The sequence below is a fragment of the Mustela nivalis genome (assembly GCF_964662115.1).
Source record: "Mustela nivalis genome assembly, chromosome: 14".
Taxonomy (NCBI): domain Eukaryota; kingdom Metazoa; phylum Chordata; class Mammalia; order Carnivora; family Mustelidae; genus Mustela; species Mustela nivalis.
In genome coordinates this window covers 29,939,147-29,954,349 of record NC_139033.1, presented here as the reverse complement: position 1 = coordinate 29,954,349, position 15,203 = coordinate 29,939,147, and the positions used below count along the sequence as shown (strand labels likewise).

The 15,203-nt window shown below is 35.8% G+C and overlaps 1 protein-coding gene across 1 annotated transcript in view; it reads right to left on the bottom strand.

The window, feature by feature from the left end:
* Nucleotides 1-15,203, bottom strand: part of CDH19 (cadherin 19) — a 93,127-nt gene that overhangs the window by 22,100 nt on the left and 55,824 nt on the right. Inside the window, exon 9 of the mRNA XM_082698690.1 lies at nucleotides 8,162-8,283. Within this exon, the coding sequence (XP_082554816.1) occupies nucleotides 8,162-8,283 (122 nt within the window). The remainder of the gene's footprint in view (nucleotides 1-8,161; nucleotides 8,284-15,203) is intronic.

Here is a 15,203-nt window from a genome sequence, read left to right as displayed (position 1 = left end):
GGGTAAGCACATGTAAGTATGCTTTAAACTATATGGTGCCGTGTTTTTTGAGTATCAGAGAGGCCTGCTGTTTTATAAAGAGTGTTGTGGGGAAGGAGAGAAGGTAGGAGAAGAAAGAGGGAGCTCATTTTGGGATGCTTAATAGAAACAAATTCACACCAAATTCCATCTTCCTTGGTACAAAGACTCCCTCAGGTTTTGCTTTTATGAAATTTTATATTCCCTACCCCAACATTTTCTAAATTATATTTCTTTTTTTATAATATTTTATTCATTTATTTGACAGATCGCAAGTAGGCAGAGAGGCAGGCAGAGAGAGATGAGGAAGCAGGCTCTCCGTGGAGCAGAGAGCCCGATGCTGGGCTCGATCCCAGGACCCTGGGATCATGACCTGAGCCGAAGGCAGAGGCTTAACCCACTGAGCCACCCAGGCACCCCTCTAAATTATATTTCATTTTAGCAATTTACTTGGGGGGTAAGCCTCAGGCCCGGAGGGGCATCACTGAAGGTTCCTCCTTTCTCCACACTGCCTTCCTTTCTGACTCTTCAGTCTAGAGGAGATTCTTTCCTCTTTGCTTACACACCCATTTGCTATCTGGAGCAGCATATGCTGTTTCTGCATCCTTCCTTGGCTCAATCAAGAATTCATATCATGTGACATATATATTTCCCAGTTTGTGTTTTGATGGTGTAGCTGCTTTCTTATTTTGTTAATAGACTACTTCCTTATTTTTAAATAGAGTAAAATGAATTCCCTCTGAATGTCTAAACAGAATGCTCTTAATATTTTGCTTATAGGCACCATTATATTAAAAATAATTATGTTGTCTGCATAAAAACCATTTCAGTTACACAAGATATGCTTTATTATCTTTCAAAGCAGATATTTTTTGACAGCTTATTCCACTAAGTTGTAATGTTCACATATTACTATCTAAGTTTTAGGAATGAGTAAGAGATTAAGAGTACTTTTGAATGTTTTTAATGTCACTCTAGGAGGTACATATTTATATTAGGGGCTTGGTTTCGACTGTACTTGAAGGAAGCCTATCCAGTAAATTTCAAACCAGAAATCAGAGACCAACTCAATCTGATCTCACATGTAACATCTGAGGAATCATGGTACAAACAATGAAAATCCAGGAGCCATGATCGCCCTAACACCCACCCACTAAATAAGTCATCACCAACTGTGTGTCAGGAAGGAAATATCTATGGTAATGTTGGACATCTTGGCAGCACTCAACCTGTACATTGATTTCAATTCATAAACCACAACATATGTAGCAATGTGAGTGGGGATTTTTGGACTCCCCTTGGATTGGAGTGAAGGGCCATTATAGGGAGGCAGGCTGTGTATCATTTTTTTCAGATACTTACAGACCTTGGACAAACTCCTAAATGTGATAGTGACATCTCTGAGTCCTCTGACTTATCTGATGATTTGTGGCATTCCTCCTTAAAGGACACTGATTATGAAATAGCACTAACCCATGTGATTTATTCTGAGTTTGAGCTATGCATATCCCAGAAAGGAGGTGAGATTCAGTTGTATCGATTTCATTTTTGTTTTTGCCCTCACGATCGCAGGTATAATTAATTTATTGGTACAAAAATTAGAAAGAGGGGCACATGGGTGGCTCAGTTGTTAAACATCTGTCTTTGGCTTAGGTCATGGTCCCAGGGTCCTGGGATTGACCCCCTGCATCGGACTCCTTGCTCAAGGGGAAGCCTGCTTCTCCCTCTCCCACTCCCCCTGCTTATGTTCCCTCTCTTCCAGTGTCTTCTATCAAATGAATAAATAAAATATTTAAAAAAAATAGAAAGAAAACTTTTTTTTTCTATTTGCTTTTGTATTGTGCAAATAATCTAAGGACAGCTAGTCTTTATAATTATCAGGGCATAGTTAAAATAAGCATCATTCTTGGAGAAAGAAACTATAATCCTTGCTCACTCATAAGCTATATGATGTTGAAAAAGTTACCTAAACTTTTTGAGGCATAATATACACATCAGTAAAATTATAAAAATATAGCATGTCATAGATTTCCCACAGAGCTTTGTTTGTAAACTCTAAGTCACACAAGAACTTAAAGTCACTATATCCAATAGACACCGCTCTTCTTCAGCAAAGTTCAACTCTCAATATGCCTTTAAAGTCTGTTGCATCAAAATTAGCATGTGAGTTTCTTTTTGAGCAGTTCTATTCATTTTTAAAGACTGTTATTTCATTTTTTGATTTTTAGAAGTATTGCTGATAATAAGGAAATATTAACTTACTATTAGTAAGTAAAGTAATCTTTCCATCAGTAACTGGAAAGGCACATTCATTAAATCTAGGCTACATTCTGGGAACCTAGTGACATGAACCTTTTTATGCCTTCAGCATTGTACTATTTCATCATCTTACAAATCATTTCATCATTACTCATACATTTCTCTTAATGTGCTTTTAAAAGACTTATATGAAACTTGTAAGATGAATGGCCTAGAAGGATGATAAAATAACGAAGTAAATCTTCCCCACTGCATCATTCTCCTCTTCCTCTTTTTAAATGTGTTGCTTAAAGTATTACATCATTGTTCAAAAAGATAAAAAAACTGATACACTATCTTTTTAGTTTGATTTTATTTTTTCTTTAAAAACAGTTGAAAATTCAAGATTTTTCATTTTACATTCATAATGCTAGAGGGAAAGAAATTGACAGAGGAAGTAATTTCACAGTAGTGTGTGAATAGAAGATGAAAACCAAAAGCAGAAACCAGCACTACAGACGCAAGATGATGGTGGAACTGATCATGTAAAAAAAGGTTTCAGACAGAGTCCTCAGATGAAGATAAAACAGATGAAGATTCTCAAAATCAAGAATCAGCAAATGAACAATATGATTTTAAGGATAAAGGAAAAATATAGTAATCATCCTTTTAGTCACTCAACAGGAAGGCCTTCATCACACGATATTTTGCGATAAGAATCTGGGCTGTTCTGTTTGGCTAAAAATAAATGTGACAGTATTTTTTCATCTTTTATAAATGTTTTGCACCAAAATCTACTTGATTTATCTTGCAAATGGAAAACTGCTGAAGGCAGAATGTATCTAAATGTCACTGGAAGGAAGGGAATGCAATAGGATTTTTCTTTTTAACTAGATTATTATATTTGCGGTTTATAAATTTAAAGATTAAATGCTTTGCAATCACAGAGCAAAGAAGATAGCCATTCTTTTTTCAACAAAAATATGAGCCGTAAGGGTATTTTAAACTTCTCAGAGTATTACATACTGAGAAGTATGTATTTGAAATTTTTACATTCCGTTAACATTTGACCAAGAGGACCATAGCATTCCCCTTGGCCTGACTCAATTTTAGACAGGATTCTTCCTGACTACGATCTCCTGACCTCCATTTTTTCTGACCAATTACAAGAGAATTTCTCATAGCAAATTCTTCCTCTGACCCTTTGTAATGTAGGTAAATCTCCCAACCTCTTTTAATTCGGTGATGCAGGATGGTCTTTCTCAAAAGCCTGAAAACCATCCTTTCCAAATGTAGACATCAACAGAGATAAGACCCCATCTCTCGTCTCTATGGGAGGGTAGGAGCCTAACTTCTCTTGGACCCGGTCACACAGCTGTCCTAATCACACTGGCCAACCTCCCCCTCCCCACACGCATTCTCTAGCACTTTTTCACTAGCTCAGCCCAGCGTTTAAAAACTCTCCTGAATTTTGTTTCAACAGTTAAGTTCATTTGTCTCCCCTATTGCAATGGTCTTGACCTTTATTGCAATAATCTGAATTACATCTTCCTTGCCATTGCTAACAAGTGCCCAGTGCAATTTCTCTTTGCCACATTTTAGTCAAGTTGTTTTGCACTGTCATTTTATTTATATAGCTGTGAATGACTTACAAAATTACATATTTTTAAAGAGTAAATTTGACCATATGGTAAACTGTGAGGATGCCCCCCTCCCCCGCCCGGAATAGTGGGACTTAAGTCTGTTGACACTTCCTCCTCAAAAACTGTGGCACTCATGCATGTCCACATCAAAACTCTTGTTTCTCTCCTACATTACTGGTCCCACCTCCTCAGTCTACTTTGCAAGATTCTCTATCTCTACTGAATCCTTAAATATTGCCAATCCCAAAGGTTCTGCTCAAGTTCGTTCATAGTCTCGCTTTTTATTTTCTTCCTGGGTGTTATTACATATCCTACAAATAGTACCTACAAATATTCTAGTGAGTCTAAAATCTCTATTGTTAAATTCAATAGTACCTTTTCTTTTCTGCTTTTACCTGACCTGCAAGCAGCAAATAAAACAGGTACTAACCACTCCTCCTTGGAATACTTTTTTAGTTTCTAAGGAGTTACTCTCCTTGCAAATTTTATTTTCTAGTGTGCCGACCCCCAAACACTGATACTAAAATACCTGTGTCTCAGTCTTTAGACTGATTCTTGTCTCCGTCCATACTCTCTCTTTAAAGGATCTCATCACACTGCAAAGTTTAAAACATCACCTACAAGGCTAGTAATTTCAAATGTGTACTCCAGAGAATTACAGAAGAAACGCTTTTTATTTCAGGAACTACTGTCTTCAGGCTCTGCTCATTTATCCACCTAGTTATTATTGGGAACCACACTGCAAGTTGACAAGAATATAAAAATAAATCCATTCATTGTTCACAAGGATCTTGGAATCTAGAAAACACATGAAACTAGAAATGACTCATTTTGCAAACACATAAGATATATTCAAACTATGGATAGAGAGGCAACAAAATATAATGGTAGAATGTATGTATTCTGATGCCAGCACTCAGGATAAAATCTCTCTCTCTTTACATAGGAAGGAGCAACTTCCCTGGGCCTCAGTTTCTTCACCTGGAAAATGAGACACATTATATATTTCCCTCACATTTTTTTTGAGAATTTTTGAGAATTGGTCTAATGTTTATAATGATGCTAGAATCATGCCTGGGATGTTGCAAATATATATTTGTTTAAAATAGTTTGATTATGTGGCATGTGAGTTCAGTTTTGCAGTATAGTTAAAATTCCAATAGGAACTGACAAGGACATTTCAGGAAGAAGGGTCAATATGAACAAACTCTAGAGAATGTAATTTGTATTTTGAAAGACAAGTAATTCAGAGTGTGAACAGGAAATGTGTGTATATATATATCCATATACAATTGTGATCAAATCAAAGAGAGTGATAAATACCAGGCCAGTGAGTTTTGTACTTTTATGTGCTGGTATTGGAAAATCTATTGAAGTTTTGAGTACTGAAGTCAGAAAACTGTGCTGTAGGAAGTTTTGTCTGCTCTGCCCTTTGCTGTGAATTCATCTCTGCCTAATGCCTGAAGCCTCCTGTGATCACGGTGTCACTGTCAGTGAGCAGAAGTAGAAAAAAAAAATCTCATTCTCAAAAAAGGGAGTATTCCACAATATTAAAAATGCACTGACCTCTGAGTTCTGACCTGTGAGCCAGATTCTGTGAAAAGAATGAATGATCCACTGAGACAGTAAGGATATGAGTGGACTCTAATGTAATCACCAGTTAAAGGAGCTCGTTCCCATTAGAAATGTCGATTTCCATCTTTTCACATGATGCACAAGTTGAAAAAGATTATTATAAACATGATTAGTTAGAGTTGTTATAAATAGCTGGAGGAGTTAGAATAAAAACTCCAATATGATCAATAGTGGTGGGTAGCCTCATCCTGAGAAGTGTTTACAAAATAGGGCGAGGGCACTGGTAGTGAGTCTCTTCTATAAACTGTGTTGCTTCCCAAATCTTCTGTCTATCTCAGCCCAGATAAGACCATCGAACTTGCAACTTTATTGGGTAAGCGGATTTACCACCTGGGACATTTAAAAAAATAAGTGTATAGTAAATGAAGCCCATTTTTTTTAAGTTTGGGAATAGGTTGTCTAATTAGGGGAGTACTGTGAATACATGCATGTTTATGTAAAGCATATAAAATATTTAAATTTGACATATATAATTTTAATAACTATAAAATGTAATTGTACTTACCGTAACTATAAAATACAAGCCATCTTAAATATGTAAATGTAGTATGTAGAGATTTAGAAAATTGTGAGATAAATTATTTCCAAAATTGTTTTAATATTAAGCTTATTATGTGTCCAGATAGACAGATCTGTTTGAAAAGTTTGAGAACATCAGATATGTTAAGCAGAGCCTTCGATAGCTCAGTTGGTAGAGCGGAGGACTGTAAAACATCAGATATGTTAAATTCCTAAGTATATCAGCTATTTATAATTCCAAGTTCAAAGAAATGTTTAAAGTCAGTTTCTACAGGAGTCATTGGTAGCAGGTCATCTGCATTCTGTTTTAGGGATTCCTTTACACCATATAGTCTGTCCATAGGTTTCTATATTAGTTCGATTTTGGATCTGGGGGAAGTGTTGCATGGTGAGAGTCTCTGAAAGTTTTATATTGACATTTTACTTTATCAAAAACCCTGGGTCCTACCAATTCAAATTAAGTAGCTTAAGTTTAAATTCATTTGTATATTTATTATAATTTTATTATTATTTTAAACTTAGGACATGCTGATAGGCAGTATTTCAGTATTATTTCTAGAATACTATGTATTCTAAAATACATATGGCCAAATCAATGTCACAAGACATTTTAAGAGCTACTAATCATCCCCGTTATGTTACAATTGAATAATCCATGGTGATTCATGTATGCGTCATTCTTAAAATATGTCTATTTCCTAAGTCAATCCGAGGAAGACCATTATCATATGATCTCTCTGATATGAGGAATTTGAGAGGCAGGGTCGGGGGTTGTGGGGGAAGGGAAGGAAAAAATGAAACAAGATGGGATCGGGAGGGAGACAAACCATAAGAGACTCTTAATCTCACAAAACTGAGGGTTGCTGAGGGTGGGGGTTAGGGAGAGGGTGGCTGGGTGATGGACACTGCGGACAGTAGGTGCTATGGCGAGTGCTGTGAAATGTGTAAGACAATTCACAAACCTGTACGGTGATTCACAGACCTGGACTGCTGAAGCAAATAATATATTATATGTTAATAACATTTTTAAAAATTTTTAAAAAGCAAATTAAAAAATGCCTATTTCTTACCATATTAAGTATTTGAAAATGAAGCAAAATGTTGGCTACTACTATTTACTGGCAGAAAATTAAAAGTTCCATTTTTGTGAAATCCGCATTGTTTTCACCTAGCTTCATTGAAAAATTCAAATCTATTGAGAATAATTTATTTCATAGTAAATATATACTTCTATATATACATATATACACACATATACACACCTACATACTCACATTCAGGATTCTGAAACCTGTCTATAGATCTTTAAAAATGTTTTATGACGTTGAATAGGCTTCTATGATTTCAAATGATGCCTAAGAAAAATTTTCGTTTTACTGGAACTGAAAACAAAGAACCATCTACTTTAAGCTTTACATTTTGCAGATGAAAAAAGTGAGTTGCACAGGAGAAAACGTGTGAAATAAATAGTGAAGTGAAAATACATGAAGAAAGAACGAGAAGGAAAGAGAACAGAAGGGAGGAAGGAAGAGGGTATGGACGGAATGGATGAAGGAAGAAAGGGAATGATCAAGTGAAGTAATGCTGGTGTGTTTCCCAATAGTCTGCTCTCTGTTCTTCACATCTCTAGGAACTCATGTGACATCAGGTTTCTTTTGTGTTGAGGTGTCTGGTACAGTAGTTATTAGCTACACAAAGAATTCCAGCTCCTTCTCTTCATGTTTCTGTTTATGCATCATGTTTCTTTAGGCCGGGATGAATAAAAATATAAAAAGTAATTGAAAGGTGATTACCTATTCTATAGAATTACCCAAAAAAGGACTTTTCTTTATTGTATTGACAAAGAATAAAACAATTCACTGTGAATCCCCAGTGTTAGCAGATTTTTCAAACATCTGAGGCATTTGAAAGTAGAAAGCTTGAAGCTTACATTTTATTTTTTTAAAAAGACATTTAAACTATAAAGAGCTCACAACATAAAAGCAGTCATTGATATAGGTAAAAGAAGATTATTTTTATCGTTTCAAAATGGGAGGGATGGTAGCAAAAGTTATTAAATATAATATATGGCAATGTTTAGACATTAGCAATTTATCGTAGGTCCTTACCTGACCAGAGCCTGCATTTTCACAAACATATGTGTCATAGTATTCAGAGAACTCAGGAGCATGATCATTAATATTAAGAACTTGCACATACACAGGAACTGCAGAGGTCTGTTGCACATTGTCTGCAAATTGAATAAGCAGAATGAAAATAAAGGATGTTAATGCTATCTTTAATGCTATCATGAGGATTGCAGTAGACCCTGGGTGGCATATTTCTAATTTCCTTGAATAAAGGCTACCTGAGCACAGAACCTCTATATCAATCATATATTTATCAAGAATACAGCCTAGGAAAAAATGTTCTCGACACATTCAAATCAGCCAATACCTACCAAGTGCCTTTTCCTTGCCAGAGACTATAGATAGAGCTGAAGAGAAAAAGTAATGAAAAAGATGGTCAGGTTTAGGGACACCCTCCTAAAATCCAGCAACTGTTGAATATACGTATATTAATGAATTTAATTCATTTAATAATGAATTACCACCCTCCCTAACTTTACTGATAAAAACACTGTGAATTTAGTTCCACAAATTACAGGCAAATGGCTGGTCTAAGGTCATAGCTGAAGTAGAAAGGGCAGTTTAAGAAGCCAGCAACAAGTGCTCTTAACAATGGCACTGTTTGGTACAATTTTTAAAAACAAAAACAGAGAATAAGGATCTAGATAAATTTTAAAATAGAATAAACAAATCCAGGTCAAGCTTTATGTATACATTCAGTTGGGAGGATTTTCTTGTGAGCCAAGAAATACAGAAACTATTAAGGAATGGGAAGATATGGTTAAATACATTTTAAAATGCTGTCCTTGGCCCACCCCCACCCCCGCCCCCCAAAATTAAAAAAGCCACAAAAACAAGAAGATACCAGCGAACTGGAAAAATGTTTGCATCAGAAGATGCAAATTTTAATAGCTCTAATTTACAAATTCTGACAGTTGATATGAAAAAAAGCAATTTGGGGAAATAATCACAAACTAGAAATTCATGGATGAGAAAATTCAAATGATCCACGCCAGTTTTTCAACTTCGTCACTACTGATATTTTGGACTAGATAATTCTTTGTTTCAGGGGGCTCTCCTCTGCACTGTACAGTGCTTAGCAGAATCCCTTCCAGGAACTTGATGGTTGTGACCATCACAATGGGCTTCACACATCGTCACAGGTATCAGGAGGCAAAACCGTCCCCATCTGCTCTTTTATAATATTCACACACACTCTGGCTCACAGAAGGGCACGTAGTGATGACTTAGTCTGTGGGTTCCGTGTTAAATACAGTGGAGCACAGTGATTGTGGAGCACTGAGAAATAGTAGGGATGTAAATCTTTTCTGGAACTTAATCTGGCAGTCGATGGTAAGAGATAAGCTACACTTCTCTTTGACCCCAGAATTCCTTTGGGAAATCTATGCTACAGTCCAAGGCACTAGTATATTCAAAGAGTATGTGATCCAACTTATTTATTCCAGAAATCTTTTTCATCTCAAATAACTGAAAATAACCCAAATGCATATCAAAAGGGAAATGAGAAATAAATTACAATCTCACTATGAAACTGTGTGCGCTTATTAAAAATGAATGAGCTAATGTAATAAACATATGAATACAGTGAGCTTTAAAAATAATTTTAATCTTGATCCTCAATTTGACAAAAATGCTTAACCACTGTCTCAGCTGCCTCTCTGCAAATTGGAAAAGATACGAGTAAATAACCTTATAAGATCTGTTATAAAGATTAAATTAATTAAAACATATAAAGCATTTATAAGATTACTAAGGATATACATAAGCAATAAATGTTAAATATTATTATTTTATATATCTACTAATCAGCAGTGATAATACATGGCATTTTTCGAAATGATAAAGAAAGCAAGTTTCTGCTATTGTGTATTTGCGTATCATTATTTTAAATGATTTTTTATTTCAAAAAATGCTGTGGGAAGGTACATACAATTAAAGAGTGAGAAGAAGGTTTCTTTGTTGTTTTAATGTCTTTATTTATAATATCCTCTTCTTATGTTATTGCAAAAGCATTATATTTGCAATTGTAATTTGTATGGCAAATACATTTAAAAAAAAGGCTTAATTCTCCCTTTTGAAAGCAAGGAAAAGATTTTCCCTCTTTCCTCTTCTTAAAGCATTTACTTAGAAAACTTGTAATTTAAGTTATATTTCTCTCTCTTTTTAATGTAAGTAAACCCTTTAAAAGCTGAATAAATGTCTTGCCAACTTCACAACACAGGCTTGTCTTTCTCAAGTATGGAAGCCAACTCTATGAAATATAATTATCAAGGAAAATGACACTCTTTTCTCCTAATTTCTGTTGGAGCCTCATTTCAGCAAAGCCTTTGACTGACACTCAAAACCACCTCTTGTCATAAAGGTCTGAGAAATTTAGTTTTCCTTTGGATAAAGCCGGTTAGTAAAAACAGATGGTCATGTCATCTACCTAGTAAACATAGAGTGAACTATGTGCGACACACGGTGTGAAGTCTTCCTACTTGAAGGCTAGTACTGGGTTATGTTGAGAACATGACGCTTGATTCTACAATAGGGTGAAATTTCTTTCTTACTTCGAAATCGCGGCAGTTGCTGTAATGCACCATCAAATTCTGTTTGAATGCTTTTCAATTATAAAACTGTTTTCTCTCTATTCCACTATTATGGAGTTGTTTTCTGGGATGGCATGATCTTGTCTGTAAATATTTTTCCAAAAAATAACAGTTGCAATGATGACAGAAATTATAATTTCCAATTAATTAAAAATTATAATTTGCAAGGTTTATTACATACCAAAAAATCTAGGTCTTAGGTTTTATCATCTTAAGACTTATAGTAAGAATTATCATCTTGAGACTCTTCTCTATTGTGTTACACTCAGGATAAAAATAGATGAATAAAACATTAAGATACAGCAATTTCCAAGAGATTACAAGATAGAATTATTCAAAAATTAAGGCTCATATATTTTATGGCTTAAGCATATACCCACAGATAAACTTTTTGCTTAAGTAAGTAAAGGAGAAAAATTATTTCACACACAAGTAAATAAAAAAAAAAAAAAGAATTGAAACTTCTATGGTCAAAAAATTATTTTTTTTAAAGATTTGTTTGTTTAGTTTAGGGAGAGAGAAAGAGAGAGCGTGAGCCAGGAGAGGGGCAGAAGAAGAGACACTCAAAGCAGACTTGCCGCTGAGCATGAAGCCAACCTCGGGGCTTGATCCCACAACTCTGGGATCATAACCTGACCCAAAATCTAGAGTCAGATGCTTAACCAACTGAGCCACCCAGGCCTTTCTCAAACAATTATTTTTGATATTGATACCACATTAATAAGAAATTGGCACATACAAATATTTTCTCCAAAACTGTTCTAAAATGAGTTCAATGATGTAGAACAAGAAAAAAATTTCATAGAGAGGAAAAGTACATGAAAATTGGTTACTTGGTATTTCAAAAGTTTCCTCAAACAAATTTTTCTTAACATGAAACAAAAAATTCAAAGTCTTCAAAGATGAGTTAAATATACACTAATTTTGTAGCTTTCTGAAAATTTTTATCTAATTATATTTTACTTTGGAATTTCATCCCCAATGCTGTAACTTTTCAGCTTTATAATAAAAATAACAGTGGGAACATCATTTTTTATCTAAAAGTATTATTCTTTATTCTAAGGGAAACTGATTTAAAATGCCAGAAGCAGAACAGCATGAACTGTATAATTCTTGTACTTGATAACATTTCTAATCACTTATTTCTGAAACAGTGATTAACTTCTAAGTATTAAATTCTGTGTAAAATAAATGTATTCAGTTTATATTCCATGTGCCTTTCGTAGCATTTATAAGTGTGTTTTCCTTGACTGCATTTTTAATCTTCTTTTATTTATAAATTATTATTATTACTATTATTATTGTAAAGACTTACTTATTTGAGAGAGAATGAGAGAGTGCACATGTGAGCACGGGCCAGCGGTGGGTGGCAGAGGGAGTGAGAGAGACAGATCTCCAGCAGAATCCCTGCTGAATGAGGAACTCCATGCGGGGCTGGATTCCCGGACCTAGAGATCATGACCTGAGCCAAAAACCTGGAGCCAGATACTCAACTGACTATACCACCCAGGCGACCCTCACTTATTGTTTCTAAATGTTTACATGTGTTTTATATTGCTATCTTCCAATATAAAACAATTATTATAATAAAAATATGTTCTGACTTTAATGTTTCAAGAGAAAATTTATTCTTAAAAAACATCTTTTTTAAAGATTTTTATTTATTAGAGAGGGAGAGAGAGCGAGCGAGCATGCATGTGCACAACCACGGGCGTGCACAGATGTGTGGGGGGGGATGCAGAGGGACAGAATTTTGAGCAAACTCCCCACTGAGTGTGAGTTCCAGTCACGGCTCAATTCCATGACCTATGAGATCATGACCTGAGCTGAAATCACAGGTAAGATGCTTAACCGACTGAGCCACCCAGGTGCACCCCCCAAAACCATGGTTTTAACATAGTTTTGCACAATAAGACACTGTACTTCAAAATCTATTAAAAAAAGTAATCGTCTCCCAAACTCCTCTTCAATGACTATAACATCACCTGCCACACGTGCTTTCATCAACAAGTGAATATGGATGAAGCAACAGCAGCGAACGCCATGAGCTCACCCCAGAGCACAGTCAGAACATATATCGGAGAGGAATTGAGCTAACATACTTAGAGAGATTATCAACTGTTTGGCCCTGAGGAGGTCATACAACATGAACTGATTTAAACCTTAAGAGTCACTAAATAAAATAACTTTGTAATTAAACCTTGTTTTTTAAGACTAAAAATAGAAGAGAGTTTGACTTCTTCTTTGCTAATGTGAATACATTTTATTTCTTTTTGTTGTCTGATTGCTGTTGCTAGGACTTCTGGTATTATGTTGAACAACAGTGGTGAGAGTGGACATCCTTGTCATGTTCCTGATCTCAAAAGAAAGGCTGTCAGTTTTTCCCCACTGAGGATGATATTCACCGTGGATTTTTTCATAGACAGATTTTATGAAGTTGAAGAATGTTCCCTCTATCCCTATACTTTGAATCATTTTAATCAGGAACAGATGCTGTACTTGTCAAATGCTTTTTCTGAGGATGACATGATACTTTATATGGAAAACCCAAAATACTCCACCCTCAAACTACTAGAACTCATATAGCAAGTCAGTAATGTAGCAGGATACAAAATCAATATATAGAAATCAGTTACTTTCTTACATACTAACAATGAAAATATAGAAAGAAAATTAGAGAACTGATTCCATTCACTACAGCACAAGAAAGATAAGATGCCTGGGAATAAACCCAACCAAAAAGGTAAAGGATCTGTACTAGAGGAACTACAGAACACTCATGAAAGAAATTGAAGAAGATACAAAAAGATGGAAGACCATTCCATGCTCATGGATTGGAAGAATAAACATTGTTAAAATGTCTATACTGCCTAGAGCCATCTATATTTTCAATGTCATCCTGATTAAAAGTTCACCAGCATTTTTCAAAGAGCTGGAACAAACAATCCTAAAATTTGTATGGAACCAGAAGAGACCAGGAATTGCTAAGGAAATGTTGAAAAAGAGAAACAAAACTGGGGGCATCACATTGCCTGATTTCAAGCTTTACTACAAAGCTGTGATCACCAAGATAGTATGGTACTGACACAACAACAGACACATAGACCAGTGGAGCAGAGTAGAGAGCCCAGATGTGGACCCTCAACTGTATGGTAAAATAATCTTCAACAAAGCAGAAAAAAATATACAGTGGAAAAAAGACAGTCTCTTCAATAAATGGTGCTGGAAAAACTGGACAGCTATGTGTAGAAGAATGAAACTCTACCATTGTCTTACACCATACACAAAGATAAACTCAAAATGGAGAAAAGACCTCAACATGAGGCAGGAATCTATCAGAATCCTAGAGGAGAACATAGGCACTAACCTCTTCGATATCAGCCACAGCAACTTTTTTCAAGATATGTCTCCAAAGGCAAAGGAAATAAAAGTGAAAATAAACTTTTGGGACTTCGTCAAGATCAAAAGCTTCTGCACAGCAAAGGAAACAGTCAACAAAACAAAGAGGCAACCCACGGAATGGGAGAAGATATTTGCAAATGACAGTACAGACAAAGGGCTGATATCTAAGATCTATAAAGAACTCCTCAAACACAACACACACAAAACAGATAATCACGTCAAAAAAAATGGGCAGAAGACATGAATAGACACTTCTCCAAAAGAGACATACAAATGGCTAACAGACACATGAAAAAATGTTCATCATCATCAACCATCAGGTAGATTCAAGTCAAAACCACATTGAGATACCATCTTACACCAGTTAGAATGGCCAAAATTAACAAGACAGTAAACAACAAGTGTTGGAGAGGATGTGGACAAAGGGGAAGCCTCTTACACTGCTGGTGGGAATGCAAGTTGGTGCAGCCACTTTGGAAAACAGTGTGGAGATTCCTTAAGAAATTAAAAATAGAGCTACCCTATGACCCTACATTTGCACTACTGGGTATTTACCCCAAAGATACAGATGTAGTGAAAAGAAGGGCCATCTGTACCCCATTGTTCATAGCAGCAATGGCCACATTTGCCAAACAATGGAAAGAGCCAAGATGCCCTTCAGCAGAGGAGTGGATAAAGAAGATATGGTCCATTATGCCTCCATCACGAAGGATGAATACCCAACTTGTGTATCAACGTGGATGGGACTAGAAGAGATTATGCTGAGTGAAATAAGTCAAGCAGAGAGAGTCAATTATCATACGGTTTCACTTCCTTGTGGAGCATAAGGAATAATGCAGAAGACATTTGGTGATGGAGAAGAGAAGTGAGTTGGGGGAAACTGGAGGGGGAGACAAACCATGAGAGACTGTGGACTCTGAGAAACAAACTGAGGGTTTTGGAGGGGAGGGTAGTGGGGGTTTGGCGAGCCTGTGGTGGATATTATGGAGAGCACGTATTGCATGGCGCACTGGGTGTGGCGCATAAAC